Source organism: Symsagittifera roscoffensis, chromosome 1 (assembly GCF_963678635.1).
Source record: "Symsagittifera roscoffensis chromosome 1, txSymRosc1.1, whole genome shotgun sequence".
Classification (NCBI taxonomy): domain Eukaryota; kingdom Metazoa; phylum Xenacoelomorpha; order Acoela; family Convolutidae; genus Symsagittifera; species Symsagittifera roscoffensis.
Genome location: NC_087062.1, coordinates 56,102,375 through 56,129,201, shown reverse-complemented (window position 1 = coordinate 56,129,201; position 26,827 = coordinate 56,102,375). Strand labels below are relative to the sequence as shown.

At 36.2% G+C, this 26,827-nt stretch overlaps 3 protein-coding genes across 5 annotated transcripts in view; 1 reads left to right on the top strand and 2 right to left on the bottom strand.

The window, feature by feature from the left end:
• The window catches only part of LOC134845987 (protein fem-1 homolog C-like), a 390,705-nt gene that overhangs the window by 202,157 nt on the left and 161,721 nt on the right, over positions 1 to 26,827 (bottom strand). Inside the window, exon 1 of one of the 2 annotated variants that reach the window (XM_063863148.1) lies at positions 26,312 to 26,321. The exons of the other annotated variant lie outside the window; for it this stretch is intronic. The gene's annotated coding sequence lies outside the window, so the exon portion shown is untranslated. Of the gene's footprint in view, positions 1 to 26,311; positions 26,322 to 26,827 lie in introns of those variants that run through there. 2 annotated transcript variants of the gene reach the window in all.
• Positions 1 to 26,827, top strand: part of LOC134845976 (AFG3-like protein spg-7) — a 268,817-nt gene that overhangs the window by 116,277 nt on the left and 125,713 nt on the right. The gene's annotated exons all lie outside the window — the stretch shown is intronic.
• LOC134845962 (endoribonuclease Dicer-like) lies at positions 6,296 to 26,781 on the bottom strand. 2 transcript variants are annotated; one of them, XM_063863110.1, is made up of 9 exons: positions 26,684 to 26,781; positions 18,495 to 18,809; positions 17,573 to 17,634; positions 12,109 to 12,357; positions 9,482 to 11,842; positions 9,214 to 9,397; positions 7,543 to 8,201; positions 7,259 to 7,473; positions 6,296 to 6,745 (listed from the first exon to the last, which is right to left on the bottom strand). In XM_063863110.1, exons 2-9 carry the CDS (start codon positions 18,781 to 18,783, stop codon positions 6,469 to 6,471), a joined length of 4,296 nt encoding a protein of 1,431 aa, XP_063719180.1. In that variant the 5' UTR covers positions 18,784 to 18,809; positions 26,684 to 26,781; the 3' UTR covers positions 6,296 to 6,468. The 2 variants fall into 2 exon arrangements, with proteins under 2 accessions (XP_063719180.1, XP_063719188.1); XM_063863118.1 differs by lacking the exon at positions 26,684 to 26,781 and adding an exon at positions 20,052 to 20,603.

The window sequence follows — 26,827 nt, the reverse complement described above, 5'->3', positions numbered from 1 at the left end:
ACTCAATAACTCATATTGGGTCCAGAAAATGGGATAGATTGTTTAGTAATGGATGAAAGAAGACTGTTTAGGGAGCCTAACGATGTAAAAATTGGAATTACTTTTTTTTTAAAATTTTTATTTTTTCAGGACCGTCTCCTAATTTTTTGGTCACTTTTTTGAAAAAATTAACCAAAAAGGTGTTTTTTTTCGCCTTTTCTCTAAATATGGAAATTTATGGCTTTGATCATGCTAACACTTCTAATCAAGTCCACAGAGCGTGGCCTATTGAAATAATTTGATTGGAACAACTTTTTTTTACTTTTTGATAAAAACTGATTTTTCACGTTTCTGACTCAACATTTTATATCAAAAAATCAAAAATTTTAAAAAGTGAGAAAAAATGAATTTTGATAGCATATTCGAGCTTGCCATAGTCATTTTAGTAGGTTTAGAGTATTTAATTGTCAAAATTGGACGAAAATTTTGGTTTTTACAACTTTTTTTCTCGGGTAGCTTTTTACTACTTTACTACAGATGAAAATGGCCAAATTTCGAAAAAAAAGACTTGTTTTCGGAAGTGGCTACCACAATTGTTGTAATTTTTTGCAAGCGGCCTTACAGGGACACTACATGTATGCCCTAATTAATTCATTTTTTGATTCTTTAGGTTTGAAGACGACTTTACCCGATTTATCTAACTTTATGAGTTAACCAAAAACGTGTTTTTTTGTCTTTTCTCTAAATATGGAAATTTTACGGCTTTGGTCTTGAAAACCATTCTGAACAGGTTCATACATTGTAGCCTAGTGATTCAATTCAATTGGAACTACTTTTGATGAATTTTGAAAAAAAAAGAGATTTTTCACGTTTCTATTTCAACTATTTTTATCAAATAAAAAAAATGTTTTTTTTTCTATTGCTTCTAATCATTTTGAGACAAAATTAACCTTTTAGGACCTAATTCAGGTCCAAATAGCCTACTTAAAACAACTAAAAGTCGATAAACTTAAAAACGAGATCAGAAATAAGTTAACAGGACTGTTTCCGAAAACTTGTTTTTGTTGAAACAGTCCTCTTCAAGAATCACAATGTTTTGCATTGTTAACTGATCAAGGCGCAGAGTGACTTGTCATTATAATCAGCCAGCAATGCAAGTTAGCGATCATGGCTAATAGTCTCAAGGAGAAATGAAGAAGGGAAGTTTATAAAATGTTAAACAAAATGTGGAGGTTAAGAAAAAACTAATTGACTTACAGTTTTCGAGCAGAAAAGAGCACCCTTCGGGTGCTCTTTTTCTGCGAGTGCCACATGCCTTGAAGCTAATGGCCGCCAGGCCACACTTCAAAACTTACACCCGCAAACACTAACGCACCGCAGGTCAATAACTGGTGCTAGGTGGCCGCCGCGTCCGGCTATGGCGTTCAGCAGAGACAGGGGAAGGGGCCCCGTCGGTTCGAAGGAACAATTACCTTTTACCCTTTTCATGGAGAATAAGTCCTGTTCTCGAAAACTGTAGGTCAGAATTCCCTAATTTTTTGCATGCAGCCTCGTATTGAAATTCTAAGGATACACTTTTGCCCCGTTTTGCCAAAATTTTGTTATGTGTTGACTTATAGAGGGAAATGGGGGGCAAAAATGGTAAAAAACACGTTTTTTGATAAAAATCACCTATTAACTCTGTTTTGGTTCAAAAAATGGGGTATATTGACAATAAATGGATGAAAGTAGACTGTTTGGGGAGCCTAAATATAAAGGTTTGAGAAATTTTTTTTTCCTCAAAAATATGATTTTTTCCAAAAACTGCAACAAAAATGATGGTTTTTTTGTAACTAAAAAGGTGTTTTTTCCACTTTTCTCAAAATGGGTGAATTTTCGGCTCTAACCCAAAAAGACATTCTGAACAGGTTCATAAAGTGTGTTTTAGTGAAACAAATTGATCGGATCACTTTATTTTGACTTTTTGAAAAAAAATTGATTTTTTACGTTTCTGACTCAACATTGTAAATCAAAAAAACAAAAATTTTAAAAAGTGAGAAAAAATGAATTTTGATGGCTTATTTGAGCTTGCCATAGACATTTTAGTACGTATAGAGTATTTAAACGTCAAAATTGAATAAAAATTATGGTTTTTACAATTTTTTTTCTCGGCTATTTTACTACTATTTTACTACAAATTAAAATGGCCAAATTTCGAAAAAAAAGTCTTAATTTCGGAAGTGGCTAACAAAACTGTTCTAGTTTTTTGCATGCGACCTAACAGGGACACTACATATATACCCTATTTAGATCACTTCTCGATCCTATAGGTCTGAAGACGACTTTACCCGATTTATCTACCTCTTTGAGTTAACCAAAAATGTGTTTTTTTTGCCTTTTCTCTAAATATGGAAGTTTTACGGCTTTGGTCTTGAAAACCATTCTGAACAGGTTCATATATTGTAGTCTAGTGATTTAAGCCAATTGGAGCTACTTTTAGTGACTTTTGAATAAAGGGTTTTTTCACGTTTCTGACTCAACTTTTTTTTCCAAATAAAAATTTTTTTTATTTTTTCTTTTGCTTCTAATCAATTTGAGACAAACTTAACCTCTTTGGGACAAATTCCAAGTCCAATTCAGCTATTAGTCACAATTGAAAGTCCACGTACTTTACAATGTGCTCGAAAAAAATATGAGGACTGTTTCCGAAAACTTGTTTTCGTTGGAACGGTCCTCTTCATGAATCACTGAAAAACATAAGTTACTTTGGTTTAGAGTTCTCTAGAGACTTATCAGGTGTAGATTCAGTCATTGAAAGTATGAGAAATCTTTTTTGATCTTTTCTAATCACATACAGAAAGTTTTTTGTTGTTGCTTTTGTGACACCTAACAAAGTTCATCAGATACCGTTTCAGAAAACTTTCGAGCAAAAAAGAGCACCCGAAGGGTGCTCCTTTTGCGAGTGCGTTAAGCGTTCCCCTGCTCCGCCCCCCGCGGAACCCACTCGTCAAAAAAAAGTCACTTACTTAGCGGGGCCACAGTGACAACTAGGTGGTCGTCGCGCTTCGGCGTCAGAGATACGGCGAGGCAAGGGTAGGGTCCCTGCCGGTTCTCGTTTCTTATAACCTTATACCCCTGTCGGCGGAATCGGGGCTGATCTCCAAAACGTTTCGTCAGAATTTCTTCAAAATTGGCATGCGGCTACAAAATGCAATTCTAAGGATACGATTGGACGCCGTTTGGCCAGAAAAACTCTATATGTTGACTTATGGCGGGAAATGGGGGGCAAAAACGGAAAAACGAAACACGATTTTTGGTTAAAATGACTCAATAACTCAATTTGGGTCCAAAAAACGGGATAGACTGTTAAGTAATGGATGAAAGAAGACTGTTTAGGGAGCCTAACGAAGTAAAAATTGGAATTACTTTTTTTTTAAAATTTTTATTTTTTCAGGACCGTCTCCTAATTTTTTGGTCACTTTTTTGAAAAAATTAACCAAAAAGGTGTTTTTTTCCGCCTTTTCTCTAAATATGGAAATTTATGGCTTTGATCATGCTAACACTTCTAATCAAGTCCACAGAGCGTGGCCTATTGAAACAATTTGATTGGAACAACTTTTTTTTACTTTTTGATAAAAACTGATTTTTCACGTTTCTGACTCAACATTTTATATCAAAAAATCAAAAATTTTAAAAAGTGAGAAAAAATGAATTTTGATAGCATATTCGAGCTTGCCATAGTCATTTTAGTAGGTTTAGAGTATTTAATTGTCAAAATTGGACGAAAATTTTGGTTTTTACAACTTTTTTTCTTGGGTAGCTTTTTACTACTTTACTACAGATAAAAATGGCCAAATTTCGAAAAAAAAGACTTGTTTTCGGAAGTGGCTACCACAATTGTTGTAATTTTTTACAAGCGGCCTTACAAGGACACTACATGTATGCCCTAATTAATTCATTTTTTGATCCTTTAGGTTTTAAGACGACTTTACCCGATTTATCTACCTTTATGAGTTAACCAAAAACGTGTTTTTTTGACTTTTCTCTAAATATGGAAATTTTACGGCTTTGGTCTTGAAAACCATTCTGAACAGATTCATACATTGTAGCCTAGTGATTCAATTCAGTTGGAACTACTTTTGATGACTTTTGAAAGAAAGAGATTTTTCACGTTTCTATTTCAACTATTTTTATCAAATAAAAAAAATGTTTTTTTTTCTATTGCGTCTAATCATTTTGAGACAAAATTAACTTTTAGGACCTAATTCAGGTCCAATATTCTACTGAAAACAACTGAAAGCCGATAAACTTAAAAACGAGATCTAAAAGAAGTTAACAGGACTGTTTTCGAAAACTTGTTTTCGTCGAAACAGTCCTCTTCAAGAATCACAATGTTTTGCATTGTTAACTGATCAGGCGCAGAGTGACTTGTCAATATTATCAGCCAGCAATGCAAGTTAGCGATCATGGCTGATAGTCTCACTGAGAAATAAAAAAGGAAAGGTCAAAAAATGTTAGACAAAACGTGAAGGTTAAGAAAAAATTAATTGACTCAGAGTTTTCGAGCAGAAAAGAGCACCCTTCGGGTGCTCTTTTTCTGCGAGTGCCACATGCCTTGAAGCCAATGGCATCCAGGCCACACTTCAAAACTTACACCCGCAAACACTAACGCACCGCAGGTCAAAGAGGGTGCTAGATACTGAAAAAAGGTCCAACCACGACTCGAACGTCAAACCTTAGGGTACAAAGGCAACTGTTTCAACTCCAGGCCAAGGGGGGGGGGGGGGGGGCAACCTGAAAGATGTTAAGAGAACAAAAGTGAAAAGAAGTCAGCAAGTGATTCAACAGATTTTGTTTACCTAGTTGTGAACTAGAAAAAAAGCGTATATTCCAGTTTTATAACGCTTGCTTATCCAAAGCGTAATGAAAGTGCACAAAGGAAGTTTGACACTAAGTTGTGATCAGCTAACTGCACACACTATCAGAACAAAGAAAATCAAAAACCATGCATTCGAGAAAAAAAAAACGGGAAATAATTGGAAAAAACTCAACACAAATCGCTTCAAAATATTTCTTTTCAAACTGAAAAGTTTCAGCGTTTATAGAAAAGCGCATTTAAAACGAGCATGAAACACCTTTGAGCGTGTTGTTTTTCAATTTAATTTAACAATTAATTGAAAAGAATTGAAAACACGCGGCAAATAACCCGACAAAAATTAGGCCTAAATAATTGAGCCTACAAAAAACAGTTATATTAAATCTGAAATTTTTTTTCCAGTAGACCCAGCAACGCATTAAATCTAGACACAGTAACTTGAGGTGTTAATCGAGCAACGGGCTGAAAATGGAGATCTTGAAATTGGAGATCCTGTGAACAAATTTTTCACGGGAAAAAATCTAGTTCCGATAGCAAAACCCTTGCTTATCGCAAGGGTAATGAAGATACTTGAAAGGAGCATGCTAGATTCGAATTCGACAAAACTTGTTTTGAAGGCGTAAAAGAGCAAGTACATAATAATCAAATTCAGAGCTGCTCTTGCTGTGGAAACATTCTCGCAAACAACACAAGAACTTTGAACTTATGCACGCTTATTCATTCTCGTGTAAGCTGATGAGCTTAGAATATTCTTCAAGTCACAGAAAAACGACAGACAAAAGAATTGAGTGAGTTACTTGGTCCGGCGTCACAAAAACAACGTTCTTTATGTTTTGACGATACAGGCATTGAAAGGTGGACTGGGGCACCTGTACAAAAAGTTGGTTTAAGTTCAGAGACATCATAACTATTATGAGAACCCTGTGCATGGACCGGAGCAATCACTCTCCGAAACAATTTTTTGTTGGCTTATTTCGAATATCAGCGCAAAATTACACTTAAATTACACGCCTGACCAAGTAACTTTTTAAACTCTTTTGCCTGTCGTTTTTCTGCGGCTCATGACTTTCCCAAAAAAAAAAACAATTGAATACAAAAATTCAAATTGCTCGAGTTTTTTTGCGAGAATATTTCTACAGCAATATCACATCAGAAACTAGTTATGTTACACTTGCTATTTTACGCCTTTAAAACAAGATTACGCCTTCTACACTAGAGATTAGTTCCTTCCAGCTATTTTCATCTACTATGTGTCAAACTTTCAACCCTATATCTTTATAAGTTGCAGAGAAAAACGACAAAAACGTTAAAATATTGTACATATGATCGTTGAAATCAATAACTTAAAGTTTAACTGATAAATTAAATTGACATACAAACACCGCTTTCGTTACTATGAGCAGCTTCCACCAACTAGGAAAAACTTGATATTTCAAAAATTTTATTGTTAATTGAATGATAAGGATTTTAAATTATGGCAATGAGTTGATTCAACTAAACTGGAGAAAAGTTAATTGAACAGACAAACAGCTTAGATTTCCAATCAGCAAATAATTCTAAATTTCGTATGATTAGTGTATCTATCGATGCAGCTAATCTGATCAACCATCATCATTATTAGCAGTTTGAGTAATTCATTTTCCTTCAAAGAACTCTACAGCCTTTTTAGCTGCTCTTCGTTTAGCGTTTTTATAGTTGCCCGCTTTTCCTTCAAACTCTTTGCCGTTGGCCAAACATTTCACGCACTTCAAATGAGATGTTATCAGCAAATTCGGATCCGACATAATATTACTGTCACTGTCGCTCATATCGCTTGTGCCGTCGTCTTCAACTTCTCTAAATTCGACATTGGCGTTCGAAAATCTTTCATAAAGTTCTCGTATCGGATTTTTCGGAATGTCTCTGGCGTACCTAAAATAAATTCATTGATATGAAAAAAAGTAAAGCTGAGCTGCACACAAAAGCAAAAAGGAGCTTTAAAAATAAAAAATACCAATACAGGACACCCCCTCCAGTCTTAGAGTCAAATCTCCTAACAACAGCGCCATAGCAACTGCCAATATACGAAACAGCAGCCGCCAATAAAGCGGATAAAACCCATGCTACAAAAATGCCATGTGGCATTAGAATCTGAGCAGTACACTGAGATTGAAATTGAGCACTTTCGTTGAGCATTACTTTATAGGAATTCGGTTTAAAAATTGAACTCATAAAATACTGCAAGCATTTGCATGTGCAATCAAAACTAGATGGTATAATGAAGGCTAATTTCCGCTTGAATGAAAACATGTTATGAAGCTTAAAATCCGCTTGAATGAAAACATGTTATGAAGCTTAAAATCCGCTTGAATGAAAACATGTTATGAAGCTAATTGTTTACAGGGGAATATCATATGATTAAAAGTGTAACTATTACTATTATACCTTTCAATAATGTGTTGTAGATGTGGGTAAAGAAACTTCCAGACGCAATCCAGATTCAGTCCCGAGTCTAAGTAGATGGCAGCAACCAGTGCTTCGAGGCAGTCCCCAAGAGGCTTCGGATCATCCACAGTATCTCCATCCACTTCAGCTGAAGTGTTGCTAATCATGTCACAGAAAGTGATCAGGCCTCCATTTTCAATGGCAATCGGACTTTTCTACACATTGAAACTGATTAAATATAAAAAATCTGTTTTCACACAAAAAGCGTAATTTAATCAACCAACCTCCAAAAATTCAACAAATCTGTTGATTTCCTGTTGCAGCTCCAAAGAAAGATGCTTCAACGCCTTATGCAAATCCAATTTTACAGCCAAGGATGAAAACAGAACATTATTCACAAGTGCAGATCGCATGTCAGTCAGCATTCCCGGATCAAAGTGGGGATACGTTTCGATTAGATGCTTTGTAATGACATAATCCAAAGCAGCATCTCCTAGGAACTCCAGACGTTGATAATTGTCAGTTAGATTGTTCCTGGTATAACTTGAGTGCGTCAACGCTTGAACTAGATAGAGTTGATCCCCGAACGAGTATTTCCCAACATCCGGGAGGTTTGCAAGAAGAACGTCAACTTCGTCAGAAGGTTCGCTTCTAGTTCCACCAACCTTGCAGGAATCCGGGATTTCAAAGCCTCCTTCTGGGTTTTGGAGCACTTTGATCTTCAGATACGAGTTCAAGAAATGCAAGGCAAAATCTTCGGAGCAGCACTGGAGAAAGCACCCGATCAAGGCCTCAACGACATCTGCGATGCTCTTTTCACTGTACACTTGCTTCATCAGCTTGTCTGCTATAGACTGTTCAGCCGAGTCAGAAGCAACAAAGAGAGGCGGTAGCCAGTTTTCGCGAGGCACATTTCTTTCAGCTACAATAAGCTTGTCTAGCCCTGGAACGTATAAAAAACGACTTGAAAAACATTTCAAATATCAAAACATACCAATCGAAGATTGAAAAAGAGTAATGAACGCAAGTAAACATAAAAACACACTCACTTTGAAAAAATCTCAATTTTCAATTTTCAACGAAAAAAATATATGCCCTTTAAGCTCTTTGAATTTTTACAATTATTTATGACTGGCGGTTTTTTGACAACATTAGCCCAATCTGAGAAAGCTGGATCAATACGTAAAACTTTTATTTCGCTGGGAAATCTGATAATTAATTTCCATTTTCGAAAAAGAAGTCGATCACGTTTTTCGTGACTTTTACACTTTTGCTATTCGATAGGGGAGTTTGCCTTCCTTTTAACAATGGAAATGCACTGAACTTAAAAAAAAATCAAACCGCGAAAAATTGATCGTGAACAAGATTTAAGACTTTTTCCTATAAGAGTCTTCACTACGTGCATTACTCTTAAAAATGAAATGCTAAGGAAACTAAGTTACACCTATATACAGGGTGACCAACGGCGTGACTCTAAAAAAGGACCTAGTGGAATCACCCCAAAAATTGACCGTCACAAGTGTTCTGTGAAAACATTAATATAAAAACACGATTAGTTTAAAGTCCAGTTTAACCAAAAAAGGTCATACAAAAAATTATCAATTCTGTACTACACGAATGGAATCGTAGGTTTTTAAATTGAAATTGCTTTGCCACAACTTTTCAGCGGATTTCATTGTTGAGAAGCCGGACTCAGTGTTCATATATTGAGGACAGACCAAAAGTGGACAAAAGTGAATTTAAAAAAGGGACTAGTACTCCAAAAAGGGATAAAAAAGAACACCATTTACTTGTGCAAATAAAGTTATACTTGTGCAGATATAATCATATCTAAACCAATTCTGATTATCCTACTAAGCTCAAATGTTTTGAATCGGTGCTCGTCGAGGCTTCATACCAATCTATCGATAACATGATTGAATTTACACTAAAAAGAGTTTATGATATAGTCTAACCTTTTTCCTTGGCTACCTTCACGAGGTTGCTGTTGCTGATGACCCTGATTTTCTTCTCAGTTAGATCTCCCTCGTCCATATCCGGATGTTGCATAAACAGATATCGACTAACTACAAATTTGAGGAAAGCGTCTCCGTAGATCTCAAACTGCTCCAGATGCAAACCTTCGCCCGAGTGCGCGCTCTAAACAAACGCATAAATTTAACAATGCATATTTCATAGACCAACCAAAATCATCAACAGTCTAAAAATCTAAATTCAACTAACTTTGAGCGTAAAACATTTCAACAGGTTGATGGGCGCCGGTCCAATCCAGCACTGATCTTGGTCCGACATATTTTTCGTCTCGGACACCAATTTCTTAAACTCGAGTGCTGCACCTTCATAAACAGATGGAATAACTGTAAACCCTTTGCCGCTAAGAGTGGGTGCCCTTTCATTGGGACAGGACGCCACCACGTTATCGTCATAGCACAACTTGGCGAAGACATCAGCCATGAAATCCTCACAAAAAATCAACGAATTCAGTCGGAACAATACAGTAGGTAAACACATGGCATTGTAGAGCACTTCTGCTGTGAACATTTGTCTCACACTTTCGCTCAAAGGATACTGGGGCCTATGCTCCGATCGTCTAACTCTATCTTTTGCACCATATGCAATACTATCACCAATTTTCCGAACCGTCGCTTGGCCGCCGCACGCTGTGACATACTCTACCAGGTGCAACCTATCTCTGTTCTTTGCTAAATCGACTCCTCTCGTCGGAAATTTGAAGACAGAATTCTGCGGAGCAGCCCATGTAGAATGCTCGATTATTTCATCCTTGTTTAAAAAGTCGCCTCTCTCCTGGTCTATAATAGCTGCGATCAACTGAAACGGACTGTTCTCCATATCTAACTTGATGTTTGGTATTTTGAGGACTTCCTCAAATAACCATCGATTTGTTTCAATCAACTTCTGAATATCGTGACCATTTAGAGTGACTTCCTTTTGAAATTCCATTGATCTTACTTCGGTTCCGTACAAGCTGTAAATTACGACGCTTGGTACCGTAGGGATTTTAGATGCGGTCAAGAAGCCAACCGATACCGAGGGGTATTTTATGAACCCCGGCAAGAAATTACATATCCAATCATGGTCCAAGTTAGCACTGCGAATTTCATGCCAGAACAACTTGTGAACTTCATTCACTTTCCCCGAAACTGAAGGTGGGTAGAATCTTTTCACTTTTAGAACAACGTTTTCTCCATTCGAGTTGTGGTTTCGACCTCCTCTCCCTCCTGACCTTTTCTTAGACTTACTTCTCACAGGTCGCAAATTTTCGTCAAGCTGTCCCACTTTGTGTAACAACTCGCAAGCCTTCAAAGCAGCCGAAACCTTAGCACCTTTTAGGGACCTTTGCTCTAACCCTTTTATTTGCTCTTTCAAGACCGAGCATGACGGCAAATAGAGAGTAGCTATGAAACTTTGCTCTCCTAATTGTTCAACGATGAACTTCGGCTTCCAATAAGAGAACCTATCCGAGGGCAAACACTGGCAATATTTATTCAACAATGCAAGAGCAGAGGCCGCAGTTACTCTTGCTCCATCTGATTCCGCATACGGCGCGTAGCTCTCAAGAGAAGATTCTTCATTCTGCGCAAAACATTCAGTATCAGACGGCAAAACTCGATTACAACTCTCAGTGGTGATAAATTCCTCTATAGTAGCAAACTCACCTTCTAGTTTCAGTTTGAAATCTGGGTATTCGACTTCGCTTGCTATCACAAAGTAGTTTGAGTTGGGAGCTCTGGCACGCCCTTTGCTTTGAATGTATGACCTGAAGTTCTGCGGGAGGTCAAATTTGCACACGAAATTACAATGCGGAACATCAATGCCCTCTTCGATGACATTGGTCGCAATCAGGAGGTTAGCTTCACCTTTTCTGAACTTATTCAGCGATTCCGCTTGTTCACGTTCACTTATTCTAACGCCTGATGTTGAATTTAGTTGACCGACTACAAACACCGGTTTTACAAATCTGATGCTTTCAAAGTCTTTGCTGGCTTGAAGCAAGAAGTCCCTCAAAACAGCCGTGCTGTATCTTCTTTCCACAAAAATGATCCCGCAGAACTTATTTTTTCCAGGCAAGCCACCAACTTTTCTCAGTAACTGCAATAAGGAATATAGTTTGGGCCTCATGAGCGATTTCGTGTACAGATCCTGGTCGAAACCAAACTTCACTTGAGCGCTTATTGCCACAGAAGTAACTTTTGCCTGTAACTCTTGTACCAATTGCATTTCATGTACACTTAGTTGATGAGACCCAATAGATCGATTCAAAACTTTCTCCAAGAGCACTTTCAAAGCTTCGATTCCTAACACATCAAAACAATGTTTCACGTCAATTTCAGTTCGACTTTTTGCGATATTTTTGCTCACGTCTTCAAATTGAGCCAAGGTTGTTTCGAGGGTAAGATCTAACTGTTCAATCTGCTCACCCAGTTCAATTAATCCTTCAAGTTCACGAACCTTGGCGTCATCTTTCGCACGAATAAGATTCACAGCAGGCTTAGCCGAGAAGCTTGACTTGTCATAAGGTGAAGTGATGACTTTTGCGAAGAATGTTCTTTCAAGATCGGTCATCTAAAACAAAAACATTTAGTTGTATATCTGTCCTATTGCATTTTGTCTAATTCAATCAAATATAGCTTTTCCATTTTGCCCCTCCAGCTAAATATCGGTGAGTTAACCGGATGCTTCCGTTCCAGATAAATTGTGCGTCATAATTAAGTTGCCACCATCACTTCTTACCACCATAATCCATTCGAAAAGAACCTTTCAAACATTAAAAAAAAAACCTGTCAAAACATATTTCACTATTCAAACATTATATGGCAAAAGCAACTTACTTTTCTTGCCATTGCATCACCGGTTTTAACTTTGCTTGTGAAGACACACGCAGTTAGACCAAACACCTTCGGCATTGTTCCATGTGTTAACGTCTGTTTTCTCTCCGCAAAGCCGTTCATAATAATTTTGTAAGGGTGCTTTCCAGTCGCGTGATGGCATTCGTCAAATATCAGAAGATTTAGGTCACAGAAGGTAATAAAGCCAGCATTCAACATGTCGACTAACACTTGTGCAGTCATCACAAGCACCTAAAACAATATTAATTGAAACAACTTGGGTTTCAGATCATTTATCTATTTCCTTGTTTCGACGGAACGACAGAGGTGTGTTTCTCATCAAGCAAATTCGTGTACCAAGCAACATTTAAAAAGATAAAAACAGACTTATTGATAATTTCTGGACATTTTTAAACTTTCAAAATTCTTAAAACATATCACCTTCAGTTTTTTCAAATCAAATAACAATTTACGATTGACAACGCTTTTGGGAATCTAAACAAATTTGTGAAACCGTGGATCATTAAGATTTTTTTCATTCTGTTGCGAAATATAAATTCAATCATGTCAAACGGCGGAAAAGTGAAATTGATCAAAAACAATTTCAAAACACTGAGGCGAAGCGGAGCTGCGCACCACTTGCGATACAACTGAATCATAATAAAACATTAAGTAGAAAAAAAATTGAAAAATGTTGGAAAAAAACTGGATGAACCAGAATTTTTTGATTGTCTCGATGAAGGAAACGTTGGGCCGAGCTGAAGCTGGAGGTACGCAAAAGATATTTTTGAATTTGTTAAAATGATGCGGGACGAAATGTATAATTTCAAAAATTGGACCTTACCCAAAACCTTAGTTGTTTCTCTATAAAATAAATGATAAAAGTGAAAATTTTGGAGATTTTGTAATATCCCCAAAGACAACATTTCTTTTACAAAAATTAAGGACTAGCCGCTTCTGAAGGAAAAATTCGTGCAACAGCTTTTTTCGATTGAACTTTTCATTTCAGCTTTGAAATGGTACTTAATAAGAAAATTCAAAGTTTCAAAGTTACTAAAAAACGGTCAAACTCAAAAAGTTGATTTTCTGAAATCCGTTTTTTTTCTGCCAAAAACAGGTCACGACCGGTAAAGAAGAGAAGATTCCCAAAAACGGGTTTCTCACTTGAACACTTAACATGAGAATTTGGACGGCAATTTTCGAGTAAAGTCAAAAATGGACAAACTTCGAAAATGGTCAAAATTTCAAAACTTTCACTTGTAGAAAGGCCATAGCTTTTTTTCTCAAAAAACTGGGCGTAGCAAACTATGAAGGCAAGCTTTCAACAACCTGCTTTGTCGATTAAACCTATGATATCAGATTTGGCAGGATTGTTATCGAAAAAAGTCCAGAAAACGGTCAACAAATATAAAATCAATCATGTCGACAATGCAAAAAACATATTGCGCTACAAGATAGTGAATGAAAAAAAAGACGGTCTAAAAAAAATTCTGAAAAGTTAAATTTTAAGAAATACTTCAAAAAAACTTGAAGGGTTGAAAATTACAGCTACAAAAATGTCATGGTTATTTAGGATAAGTTTCATAGGCAGGCATAAAAAAATGGAAATAATTTACTGAGCGGCAACAAATTTCGGGTCGAAAGCTGTTAGGCCGAAAACATAACTTGTTCATCGCAAGGGCGAAGAGATCTATGGATTTTTTATGGGTTTCGAAACAAAATCAATAAAAAACTAAGAAATTTAGAATAAATAAGAAATTTTTTCAATTTTTTATGTGGATTATCATTGCTTAGAAACAGCAAACAACCAGGATTTGTATGTTGAAATCGGAACTTATTAACGAAGTTAGCTCGCTTCAGCAAATAAATTTGTACTTAATTTCATTTTTTTTTTTTCAGTTGAGATAGATAAAGCCGGCTTGATAGGCAACTAAATTTGTCGAATTTTTCACCAAAACTAATTTATGTGCATACTTTTTGCTTGCAGAATCCGGCGCATGATCAATAAACTGTCAAAGAGCAGGATGGTTTAAAAGCAGAAAAAGTCTAAGAGCAAAATTGGGGTGAGCAAAAAAACAGACAAAAATTTTTTTTTACAGGCTAATCAATAAATCAATTGAGTAGTGATTGATTAAAATTTCATCAAATTTTTCATTTTACTTAAAAAAAAACATTCAAATTACTCAATTTAGGCATAAAGTGTTCGTTTTTTTTTGGTAATAATGTCCAAATTAATACTTGTTTTACCGATTAGCTTCTAAAAGTTGACATTTTTCTGCTCTTGGACCCTTTCTTCTCTAAGACCACTCTGCTTATTGACTGGCCACCGAAACACACATCTATGCTCTTCTCTATAATTAATCTATTAACAAAAAATAATTACTTCTCAGAAATACAAAAAAAAGAACAGTTGATATTTTTCTGCTCTTGGACCCTTTCTTCTCCAAGACCATTCTGCTTATTGACTGGCCACCAATGGAGGCGGAGTAATTAGCAGAATGGGTACAAGAGCAGAAATACAGAAAATTATTAGCTTTGATTGATGTATACGGGCTAATTGATAAAACAATTATCAGAATCTTCGGACCAAGTTTACATCCCCAATACGCTTTGGGGGGAGGATGTAAGCTTGGTTCTGAGTTCTAGTTTTCAGCCATTCAGAATAGAGCTTTTTACGCGCTGGTGGTGAGGATCTCTACTTGGTCCATTTGTGGTGGAGGATGAGAACTTGATCCGAATCGTCAATAATACCAAGAAAATGAATAAATTATGCATGAATTGAATAATTTCATCAAATTTTAAAAATTGAATCTTCAAAAAACCTCGATTAAATTACTCAAATGATGCAGAAAAGATTAGTGTTCTTGGTAATAATGACTATTCTTATACTAAATTTTCCGATTAGCTTATAACAATGAAAGTTTTTCTGTTTTTCTGCTCTTGGACCTATTCTGCTCTTAGACCATTCTGCTTATTGGCTGGCCACCGGGACGACTGGGAACATAAGACGACAGGATATTAATATACATGATATTATGAAACACATGAGCGCTAAAAGATTTAAATTTAGCTGATCTAATTTCAGCAGTTTATATTTTTTTGGAAATGCAGCAGGATAGCTTCATCTTAACGTCCCAAAACTGTTATCGACTTAATCGATATCGTCCTATTAGCCAGAAAATCATTATTAAAAAATCTCATAAGAATGGGGGCGTCGCGATAAGCATTGCTTTCATTAAGCTTTTTATTGAGATGAAGAATCAAGTAGCAAAAAATTCATTCAATTTAGAAAATCACATTTGTTCGGGCAATTTAAATTCCATTTTCGCCCAAGTTAACATTCGGCAGAACGAGCACGCTATTTGAGTGGCAAATTGGACTATCCGTATAATCTCCCCAAAAATGACCAATCGTAAAAAAATCTCCCTCACCACGTATTAAATTTGAAATTGAATTTTGCATAAGAATTACATTTTTTCTGCAGCATTGCATGTATGCTGTTAATAACCTACATTGAAGTTTTAAATAAGCTTCCTCTAATTAATACTGAATTGCTTGAGGGTGAAGCAACATTACCCAGTCCAGAAATATAGCAAGAATGCATGGAAATCTTAACCAGGGGCGCAACAGCGGTTCTGTTGAATAACTTTTTTCCGGCACTATTAAATTTCGGTTCGTACAGCCTCATTTGTGCATATTTTGGAGCCCGGCAACTAAGACGAGGACAGTTAGGACACAAACTATTTTTGATGGGACTTTAAGACGACGCTACTTGCAATTCTCCACATTGTATTTCTGACAAATTTAAACCGCTTTAATTCGAACTGCTCCCTTTTCATCGATAACGCTTATTTGTCGTCTTAATGTCGCGTCGTCCTTAATGGCTTGTCGTCACCTAGCATCCTTAATCTTGAGTGACTTTATCTGTTACGTAGCAGTATTTAGACAACCGCGTATTCATACTCGTCAGTAAACAGACAAATACCATATTGGCCAATCAGAATCGAGACAAGAAAGAAATCAATAATTAACACTTATATATTTTGCAAGTTTGCTTTCCCATCTCGATTCTGATTTGTTAACACAGTATTTGTCTGCTTACTTACGAGTATGAATTCGCGGTTGTCTAAATACAGACCACACTACTTTTATCCATAGTTCTTTAGGGTTACGTAGCAGTATTTAGACAACCGCGTATTCAGACACGTCAGTATTTAGACAAATACTGTTTTAACCAATCAGAATCAAGACAAGGAAGAAATTAATAAATAATTATGATTTATTTTGGATTTTTTATGTCTTATATCGATTCTGATTGGTTCATACAGTATTAGTCTAAATACTGACGAGTATGAATACGCGGTTGTCTGAATACAGATCGCACTCCGTTCTTTCGGTATTAAAACAATTCTTGTCTTTCACGCGTCTTTTTATTTTTCAATGATTAAATACGCTATTACACCGTGGATAAAATGTACAATTACACAAGTTGTTTTCAACCATTTTTGCTATAACAAACTGAGCGGCATCCATCCATTCGCATAGGCGGTTCAGCGTATTAAGGCCTGATTGAATTTTCAAAGATGGGTATTCACAAGTACCAAAATGATAAATCAGTCCCATTTGTACCAAAATAAAAAATCAATCGCGTTAGTACCTAAAATATTCAATTGGCCTAAGACTATTAAGCCGACTACTTTAAGCTCGTGGTTTAAGGTCGCCGGGGGGCGAGCTACGCGCGCGTCGCGGCGATACCCGGCTCTAACTTTTGTATAGAGTCCTACCCTCTGTTGGCAAGCTCGCAACACGTTGGCGCGACTGCGACGGTCACTATTCTGCTGTTTAATTTTCTTGTTTGAACAGTAGAAAATTAATGTAATAATTCGTTGACTCACAATTCGACCAATCAGAAATCGAGTTGAATAATTTTGGTACAAATGGGACCGATTTTTCATTTTGGTACAAATGAATGGTGCGTATTCATAGGTTCCAAAATAAAAAATCAGTCCCATAGGTTCCAAAATAAAAAACCAGTCGCATAAGTTCCAAATCTTTTCAATTGGTCAAAAGACTAAATTAGCCGAGTCTCGGTTTAAGGTCGCCGGTGGGCGCGCTACGCCGCTTTGCGGCGATAACCGGCTCTAAATTTCGTATAAAGTCCTATCCTTTGGTGGCAAGCTCGCAACACGTTGGCGCGGCTGCGGCGGTCACTATTCTGCAGCTTGAGTTTATGCTGGTTGAACAGTAAACAATCGATCCATCAATTCGTTGACTCAAATTTCAACCAATCAGAATTCAAGAAGATAAATTTTGGAACTTATGCGACTGATTTTTTATTTTGGAACCTATGAACATTGGAACCTATGGGAATTCACCCAAATGAACGTTGGTACAATTGGGACATCACCTTTTCAAAAAGCAATGAAATTGAATTTTATCAATTATTTTTCAGAGCTGCAACACTAACCTGATTCTTCTCCAACTCTCTGTTCCATTCCGGCTGGAGCCATCTGTCAACGTTCTTTTCGCCTGAAGTAAAGAACAAAAACCTCAAATTATATTCCTAATTTACATCGAGACTAAATTTTGGTGCCTTTTCGAGCTGCGGTTGAACTTTCAGTAGGAGGAAACATATGTTTTCCAAAAACAAAAGTATCTTTTAACCTATGCAGAAAACTCAATGCAAAAATGCAAACCTTTGATAGAAAAACCTCTTTCAACTAAAGAAAACAGTCGATAACGAAGAGTTTATAGTACCAAAATTAGTCAACGTCATTTCTTACCCTTAGGTACCGGACATCAAGCCGACGGGCCTTCAAGCCGAATCGTAAAATTGGGGACTTCAAGCCGAAAATTTTCTCATAAGTGATGAAGTAGGATTAATTTGAAAACCTTTTTAAAGAATTTCCTACTTTTATGATCTTTTTTCAGTAATTATTCGTCCTAAAATTTAGGCCTCCAAATGATGTTTAGGAAAGTTGAAATATAAAACACGGTTTGAAGGCAATTTTCTTGTTTATAATTTATGCCTTTCAAAAACCGTCTGAAATTATTAACGAATGCCAATCCTAAGTGATTCCTTGTCATGAATAACGCTTATTATGGACTGAACTTGCCTGAAATTTTGAAAAGCAACGTTTTACAGATGAAAAATTTTAATTTGAGGTGCTTGTAAAGTTTAAATTTCGGCCTGAAGTCCCTTCGGCTTGAAGTCCCGTCGGCTTGTTGTCCTAGACCCCTTACCCTTGCCATTAAGATTATTTATATAGATTCATTCGATACACGAATGCTTTCAAATTATAGTAAGTATGGTATTCAAGTAGGTTTTTTTCAGAAAAACTGAAGAGGGTGGTCACTATTCACTATTAAGAAGATGCAAACTAAGAGACCCGTGAAATAATCCACTTTCAGATTAGAATGATGCTCGATGTACTTGGTCTGCTGCTTAGCCAAGGCCACTGAATTCACCACAAACACAGTTCGTCTACCTCCCTTTTCACTTCTGTACTTTCCACACGTCTCATGGCACAACTCTTTCATCAGCAGAAGGGCAATGAAAGTCTTGCCTGACCCTGTTTCCAACCACACTATCACGTTCTCACCCAATGCTTGCTCGAATAAACGAATCTGATAGTCTCTTGCCGCCAGAGTACCACCATCACGCAATTCCACAGACATTTGAATCGACGGCCACAGGAGCAACACTAAAACACCAAAACTACATATCATAACACCCAGGCCCCAAACGATTCTGCATAGTTAGGCCTATAGCCTATAGAGCAGCAAATACAGCAGAAACTCGATCAAACAGCAGAGTTTACACCTTTTCCTCAGATATCCTTCAAGATGAAAAAATGAATGCTGAAATTCTTTCTCAGAAATACGAAGTACACATCTATGCTCTACTCTACACCTAATCTATTAACAAAAAATTATTATTTCTCAGAGGAGTGCAGCCAGTATTTAGACAGCCGAGTATTCATACTCGTCAGTATTTAGACAAATACTGTATGAACCAATCAGAATCGAGAAAAGACATAAATAATCCAAAATAAATAATAATTATTTATTAATTTCTTCTTTGTCTCGATTCTGATTGGTTGAAACAGTATTTGTCTAAATACTGACCAGTCTGAATACGCGGTTGTCTAAATACTGATATGTAACCTTTCTCAGAAATACAGAAAAAGAACATTTATTCACGACACGACTACTAATCTATTGGTTACGTCGCAGCATTTAGACAACCGCGTATTCAGGGTGCCGGACATCAAGCCGACGGGACTTCAAGCCGAATTCTAAAATTAGGGACTTCAAGCCGAATAGTTCATAAAGTCGTGAAATATGATTAATTTGAAAACTTTATTGAAGAGTTTCTGAATTTCATGATCTTTCTTTACTAGTTATCGGCGTTTTCATAAAATTTAAGCCTTCAAATGATGTTTCGGAAAGTTGGAAAGTAAAACATGGCTGAAGGCAATTTTCATGTTTATAATTTATGCATTTCAAAAACCGGCTGATGTTATTAACGGATGCCAATCACAAATGGTGCATTGTCATGAAAAACGCTTATCATGGACTAAACTTGCCAAAATTTTGAAAAGCAACGTTTTACAGATGATAAAATTGTGTTTTGAGGTGCCTGTAAAGTTTTAATTTCGGCTTCAAGTCCTTTCGGCTTGAAGTCCCGTCGGCTTGTTGTCCTAGACCCCGTATTCATACTCGTCAGTAAGCAGACAAATACTATATTAACCAATCAGAATCGAGACAAGGAAAAATTAATAATTAAAAATTATCAATTTAGTAAGTTTGCTTTCTCATTTCGTGTAATCAAGATTTCGCATTTCAAGGAGCTGACTTACTTCATCTACAACAAGCATTTGTTATCGATGATCTAAGCCTTAAACATATTTTTTGCATCAATCAAATCAAGCCATTTGACTTACCTTTTCGTCAGTTTTGCTTCTGGTTGCAAGAAGGGAAAAGGAGGGAACTATCAAAAACAGCTATATTCGATACGCAACAAAACTGAGCAATAAGAACTCCGGTGCAATAAACGGATAAATAATATTTCTGAGAAATGCGCGTTTCTGAGAAATACACAATATCTTAGAAAAGCGAAAAGCTAGAAAAACGCATTATATACCGTATGGTACCATAAGCCGCTGATACCATACAGTACTACATCTGTATTGCTTTTGAGCTTACAGGCGGCATTATGCGCATTTCAAACTACAACTGAAACATCAACATCGCAGCTAAAACAGCAATATCTATCTAAAACTAAAACATCAAGCTACTTCATTGCATGACTACAATGATACAGTACAATCCAACAAATGTAACCAGAACTCAGACTATAACTATAACCGATACCGGGTGCCAGACATCAAGCCGACGGGACTTCAAGCCGAATCGTAAAATTAGGGACTTCAAGCCGAAAATTTTCTGATTAAGTGATGAAGTAGGATTATTTTGAAAACCTTTTTAAAGAATTTCCTACTTTTATGATCTTTTTTCAGTAATTATTCGTTTTTTCATAAAATTTAGGCCTCCAAATGATGTTTAGGTAAGTTGAAATATAAAACACGGTTTGAAGGCAATTTTCTTGTTTATAATTTATGCATTTCAAAAACCGTCTGAAATTATTAACGAATGCCAATCCTAAGTGATTCATTGTCATGAATAACGCTTATTATGGACTAAAATTGCCCGAAATTTTGAAAAGCAACGTTTTACAGATGAAAAATTGTACTTTGAGGCAGGGGCGGATCTAGGATTTTTTTGAGGGGGGGGGGGCGGATTTTCAAAATTGTTTCGGAAATTTTGACGACCTTTTTTTTTAGGTCGACCAAATTGATTTTCCGAGCTCTTCTAAAGCACTAAAAGGTCCCTGTTTTTGCCAAATTTTCTGCGCCGCAGACAAATTTTAGAAAAAACATGTCAAAAAAGCCGTTTTTAGGCACTTTTTGAAAAATTGAGACAAAAAAATCGCGTTTTTTTGGCGCGCGCTCCCCCTCAAAGTTAGTATATATTGGCGCCGAATGCGCCTTTAGAAAAATTTAAGGGTCGGTCGGCAAAAAATGGATTTCTTAAAAAGTACCAAAGGGGGAGCCTTTGGGTCGGCAGGGGGTAGAATCCCTGAGGGGGGGGGGGGGGGCGTCCGCCCCCCCCCATAAATCCGCCCCTGATTTGAGGTGCTTGTAAAGTTTAAATTTCAGCCTGAAGTCCCTTCGGCTTGAAGTGCCGTCGGCTTGTTGTCCTAGACCCACCGATACCTAACCAAACTTAGAGCAGCAGAACTATACCAAACACTCGTCGTTTCAAGTCAAGATATTATTCACTAAATTTCAAGCTCAACATTATAACTTCGAGTATCGAAGAATGACAGAATATTTATGCTATGTGTGCGTGGTTTGATTGCATGGCAAACAGTAGAAAAGTTGTATAGTAGACAAAGAGGGGATCCCTTTAACTTTCCCCCTTTGAGAGGCGGAGCAATAAGCAGAATGGTCTAAGAGCCGAATGTGTCTAAGAGAAGAAAATTACTAAAATACACAAAAATGTTGAATTATACGGTAAAATCAATACACAACTATTAGAATAATGAATATTGTCAGTGAAATGAATAAAATATACATAAGTTTGAGTAAGTTTATTGAGTTTTTTTTTTCAAATATTTCGGCAAATTTCAGCGATTCCATTCCAATAAGTCTTCAGCGAAATATGGCCGTCCAAATGAGAGTTTTTTAGCCGAATAATTTTCGTATCCAGTTCAATTGGATCGCTCCAGCCTCTGTTCTAGATTTCGCATTTATTGGTCGTTCGAATATCCACAGGGCGGTCAAACACGTTCTATAAATCCATTGGAATTTGACCCAAAATCCAAAAAGTCCAAACAATCGAAAATTTTTCCAACTTTTTCGCAAGAATTGATTTTTTCTTGATAAAAAGCCAACGCCATGCTTATCTCGTTAATAGGTAAATATGCGAGACTGAAAAGTTTTCTAGCAACATCTTGAAATTTTTTGTCCGTTTTATAATCGCAACTTGGTCCAAATTCTTGAATTGTTCGGTAGATGCATTGCGAAAAACGAAACCAGCATCCAAAATGCGCCGAAGCATGGAAAATTATTCGAATTTCTGGTATTGCCCCGGTTTCATAATTGGTTACAATGGTGTCGGGCATCAAGAAAAAGCCGACTATTTTGTTGCATTTTTCGGACAAAACTTTAAAAAGTAAATTTTTTCGGATTTTCCGGTCAAAAATCCCCAAGCTGCAGGAACTTTCCAAGTCTGAGCCGACCCGAAGATTGTTTTGAAGAAAAGGAGGTTAACAAATTTAATTTAAATTAAGCCCGCTGGGGTGGAGAATCTTAACTTGACATACTTGGGGGACGGATGCTAACATGATCCTACAGCTACAAAAATCTCATGGTTGTTTAGGATAAATTTCAAAAGCAGGAATAAAAAAAAGGGAAATAATTAACTGCGCGGCAACAAATTTTGGGTCGAAACTTGTTGAGCCGAAAACATAACTTGTTTATCGCAAGGGCGAAGAGAACTATGGACTTTTTATGGGTTTTGAAACAGAATCGATAAAAAAACAGAAATTTTTTCAATTTTTTATGTGGATTGTAATTGCTTAGAAACAGCAAGTAACCAGAGTAGTATATGTTGAGGCTGATCGGGGGGGAAGCATGGCGGACCTCATGTATTAAGATACGTTATAGATTTCGGGTCCGCCATGCTATGTATTAAGATAGAGAATAGAGTCTACAATGTATTAGGATAGGGAATACCAATGGTAAGGTTTCATGGTTTGTGTGATGGTGAGAGAATGGTAAGAAAAACGAAATTTTCTGGTTTTTGTGTGGAAATGTCTAGTTTTTTCGCAAAAATCTCGGCGCGCGTTATCTAAATGTTAAATATCACTTGTTAATTACGTGAAGATTGTGAAATGAAGTTCTTTTAATTAATTTTTTGATACATAGTAAGTCAATGGTAAGAGTTGTTGAGCAAAAATTGATATTTTTTATCAAAAATTTTTCAAAAAACTTCAAAACACAATAAATTTGGTGTAATTCGACGTATTAATTATTTTAATAAAAGATCTTACTTTTTCGAAACAACTTCCTGAAACCATGCTGAAACCTACTGAATCTTCGAAAAAATTCAGGGTTTTTGGAAAAAAAATTTCAAAAATTTTAAGTTTTTGGAAAAAAATTGCAGAAATCTCATAGTTTTGAGTAATTTATTGTTGCTTCTGAACTAATTGAAAAAATATTCTTACATAAAGAGTTTAAAAATGAGCTCAAAGTGTAATTTAATTGGCATCAAGTTGAGACAATGGTACAAAATTTTGAATAAAAAAAATGAATTTTTCCGCAATTTTTTCTCAAAATACTGAAATACGATAAAGTTTGCCATTATTTGAGCTAACAAGTGGGTTACATAAAGCTCTCAATACCAAAAAGAAAGCTCATAAAAGCTGAATCAATATTGAAACTTCCGGAAAATAGTGAAACTAATCGTAATTTTCGAGAAAGTAAAGTAAAAATTAATCAAATTTACCCAAAATTTTCCATTTTCAACCTTTCATTTGGGTAATTAACTGTTTTTTTTTGTCCATTTCAGGGAGAATTTAAATGAAAATCTCAATTCAAATGAACATTAAGAGCAATATTCCATAAAATTTCTAGATCAATCTCCATGATTCAACTCCTCAGTTTTTTCTCATGTTTTACCCAAATTTTTACCAAAATTACAACTTGCGAGAAATTTTTCATGTTAATGATTAAAAATTTCAGATAAACGATGAAAAATGAACAGTTTATTGCTAAAATTGACCAAAATTGAGGTAAATTTTTCTTAAAAGTGTATTAGATATTAGATGAAATTCAACAAAATCTTCTTCATAACTGATGATTATCTCTGTTGCTTTTAAAGAATAATTTTCATGATTTTTCTGTAGAAAAGTTCTAAATTTAAAATTAATCTTGTTTTCTGCTTAATACATGCTTTCGCTATTAAACTCAATTTGCAAGACATTTTAGTCAGAACTGGGGAATTTAGGAGGAAAATAGTATCAATTGAACGAACAATTTGCTGGCAGAGATGAAATTAGAACTGATACCGTCTGATTATTACGATGTAATTTAAATGTCTTCCTTAAAGTTACCTTGTTCAGTTGCTAGAAAAAAAAATATTTCAGCAACTTTTGAGGAAAACACAGCTTTTGATATCATTAACTATCACTTTTCTTGCAAAATAATTAGTATATTGCTGTTTATTCTTGATTTTTGTCGGAAGTTTTCTCAAAAACGTTCAAGTGACAAAGAATTGGGGCCATTTAAAGCATTCAAACGCACATTTAAAAATTGAGACTATACAGGTGTTTTTCAACGTTGAGCTTTGAGAACAAATTAAGAGCAGCCCTAATTATTATAATCTGAAAACCTAGTCCCTAACATCTAAAAACTTCTAAAAGGGCGCGTCTCAAAATAATCGCTTTGGCAAAGGAAATCAAGGTGCAAACTGGAACAATTGTATAGATGTCCGAAATTTGTTAGGCAAAAACTCAATAGTTCTACCTAATTTTCTAATTGAAAAAAAGTTAACCAGAACAAAATCTTTACTGTGTGTCTAATTGAAACTTTTCATGTTAAATGTCAAATCCTTTCGCATTTCGTTTTGATTGGTAGTATAAAGCATTTATCACTTTTGAGTTTCATTTCGTTGTCTAAGCACCATTTTTCTATTCTATTTATGTCTTCTTGTAGAGTATAAGGGTCAGTATTTACAAGTTTGAAATCATCTGCAAACCCAAAATATTCGCTGTTTTTAATTATAGTTGGTGAATCATTTATAAATAGGATAAAAAATAGGGGTCCCTTTGGTTGAGGCGAACACACGTTACATATCAGTAGAAGGTTTTGGCTGACCTCGCTAATCCCGAAGACGGCATGTTCGCTCATTTGGGTGCACTTTTGGGCCAAGTGCATTGAGTCACCACAGGAGACATAGAAACACGGCATCCCGTGGCGTTATGGGCTTTATGCATGTTTTACAGAAGTTATTTTACTTGGTGGGCGTCATTATGAAAAGAGCAAAATACCTCGGCACTCTTGCACTTCGTAGGAAACTTAATTCCTGATGCACTAGAAGTGTCGAGGTTTACTTTAAGCTTTTGATTCAACTCTCCCGCGCTTCCTAAAAAACATAATTCCTATGGATGCACGGATTGTTGAAGCCAAAAGTTTCGTGAGAAAGAAGTTGAAATTACCTGCGCTTCTTAGAAAACTGAATTCCTAAAAATACACTGGTTATTTAACTCTGTTGTTTGTGGACATAATCCTTAACGTGTGGTCTGACTTTCACGCGCTTCCTAAGAAACTCAATTCCTATGGATGCACTAGGATGGTTGTAACACAAGTTATTCGATAGGTATAGAATGTTTAGTGGTGGGACACTTACTAATCTTTGGAGTCCAAGAGCTTTACGCTTCCTTAGTCTCTCTTTTTGTCTCTTGTTGAGCTTCTGCTTGCTTTTGTCGTTGTCGGTCTGGTCAATATTGTTTCTTGTATCCTTGTTTTTCTTGTAACTCAGTTTCTTCTTTTTGCTTTTCTTCAATCCAGTGAGGTCTGCTCTGTTCGTATTATTGAATTGACGAGTGATTTTGCAATAGCAATATCCGGATGAATTTTTGCGATTACGTGTTTTAACTGGATATTTTTGCGTTTTCTGGAACATGGCAGATCTTTAATGACGTCAATAACCAGTATTCTACTGGAATTTAGCTCATCAGAGGTATCACGAGTACCTTCTCTGCGAGTGTAGACGATGGCTTTTATCCGGTTGTTGATGTTTAGGTTTCGGAGTTCTTCGACTAGATGGGAGGGAGTGAGTGGTTGGAACTTTCTTCTTGTCTCGGGGTTGAAGTTACTTCGATGTTTTGTCAACAAGTTGTTTATTGTGTCATGCCAGATGACTAAGTTTGTTCGTCGTTGGAGCACACCTCGTCTCTTTACCAGGTTCTGTATTATCTTCAAAGGATTCTTCAATTATGGGTTCAAGGAAAGCCCTGAGATGGTTGTAGATTGACTTGCAAAACGTTGTTGTTCTCTTCACTCCAGTGATGACTTCAGATAATTTAGGGAGCTGACCCCCCACAAAAAAAACCACTTTGCCTTAATCATCTGAAGCTATTTAATAAGCCGAGATAGTCAAGTGGTCAGCCTGACTTAAATAAAAGCACTTTTATTCAAATTTTCAAAAAGCCGAGATTGTCAGAAGTTATATTTACCATTCCTACTAAATAAACCATTCTGTGAACTTATTTATGGAAAGAAGTCTTGTACCCGATTGCAATACCCTAGCTTATCGTGCAACAAAAAAAATTAGGAATATTTTCAACCATTTTTGAACAAAATAAGCAACAAAGGCCCTATATGAATCAAATCAGAAAGATCCAAAGATACAATAACATAAAAACGCGGTTAATGTCTGTAATGCCCTAAGCTGGCAGCTAAAATGGAGTTATAAATATTCTCAGTTATGCAAAAATATGAAACCTTACCGATGATGGATAATTCGATAACATCACCGACGACAAATCACTGCTATCTTCTTAATCCACTGCTGGTCAAAAACACACAAAATCAATTTCATAGCCCTGAAAATTTTTGAAAGGTTTAATAAATGGCAAGTAGTTGGAAACAAC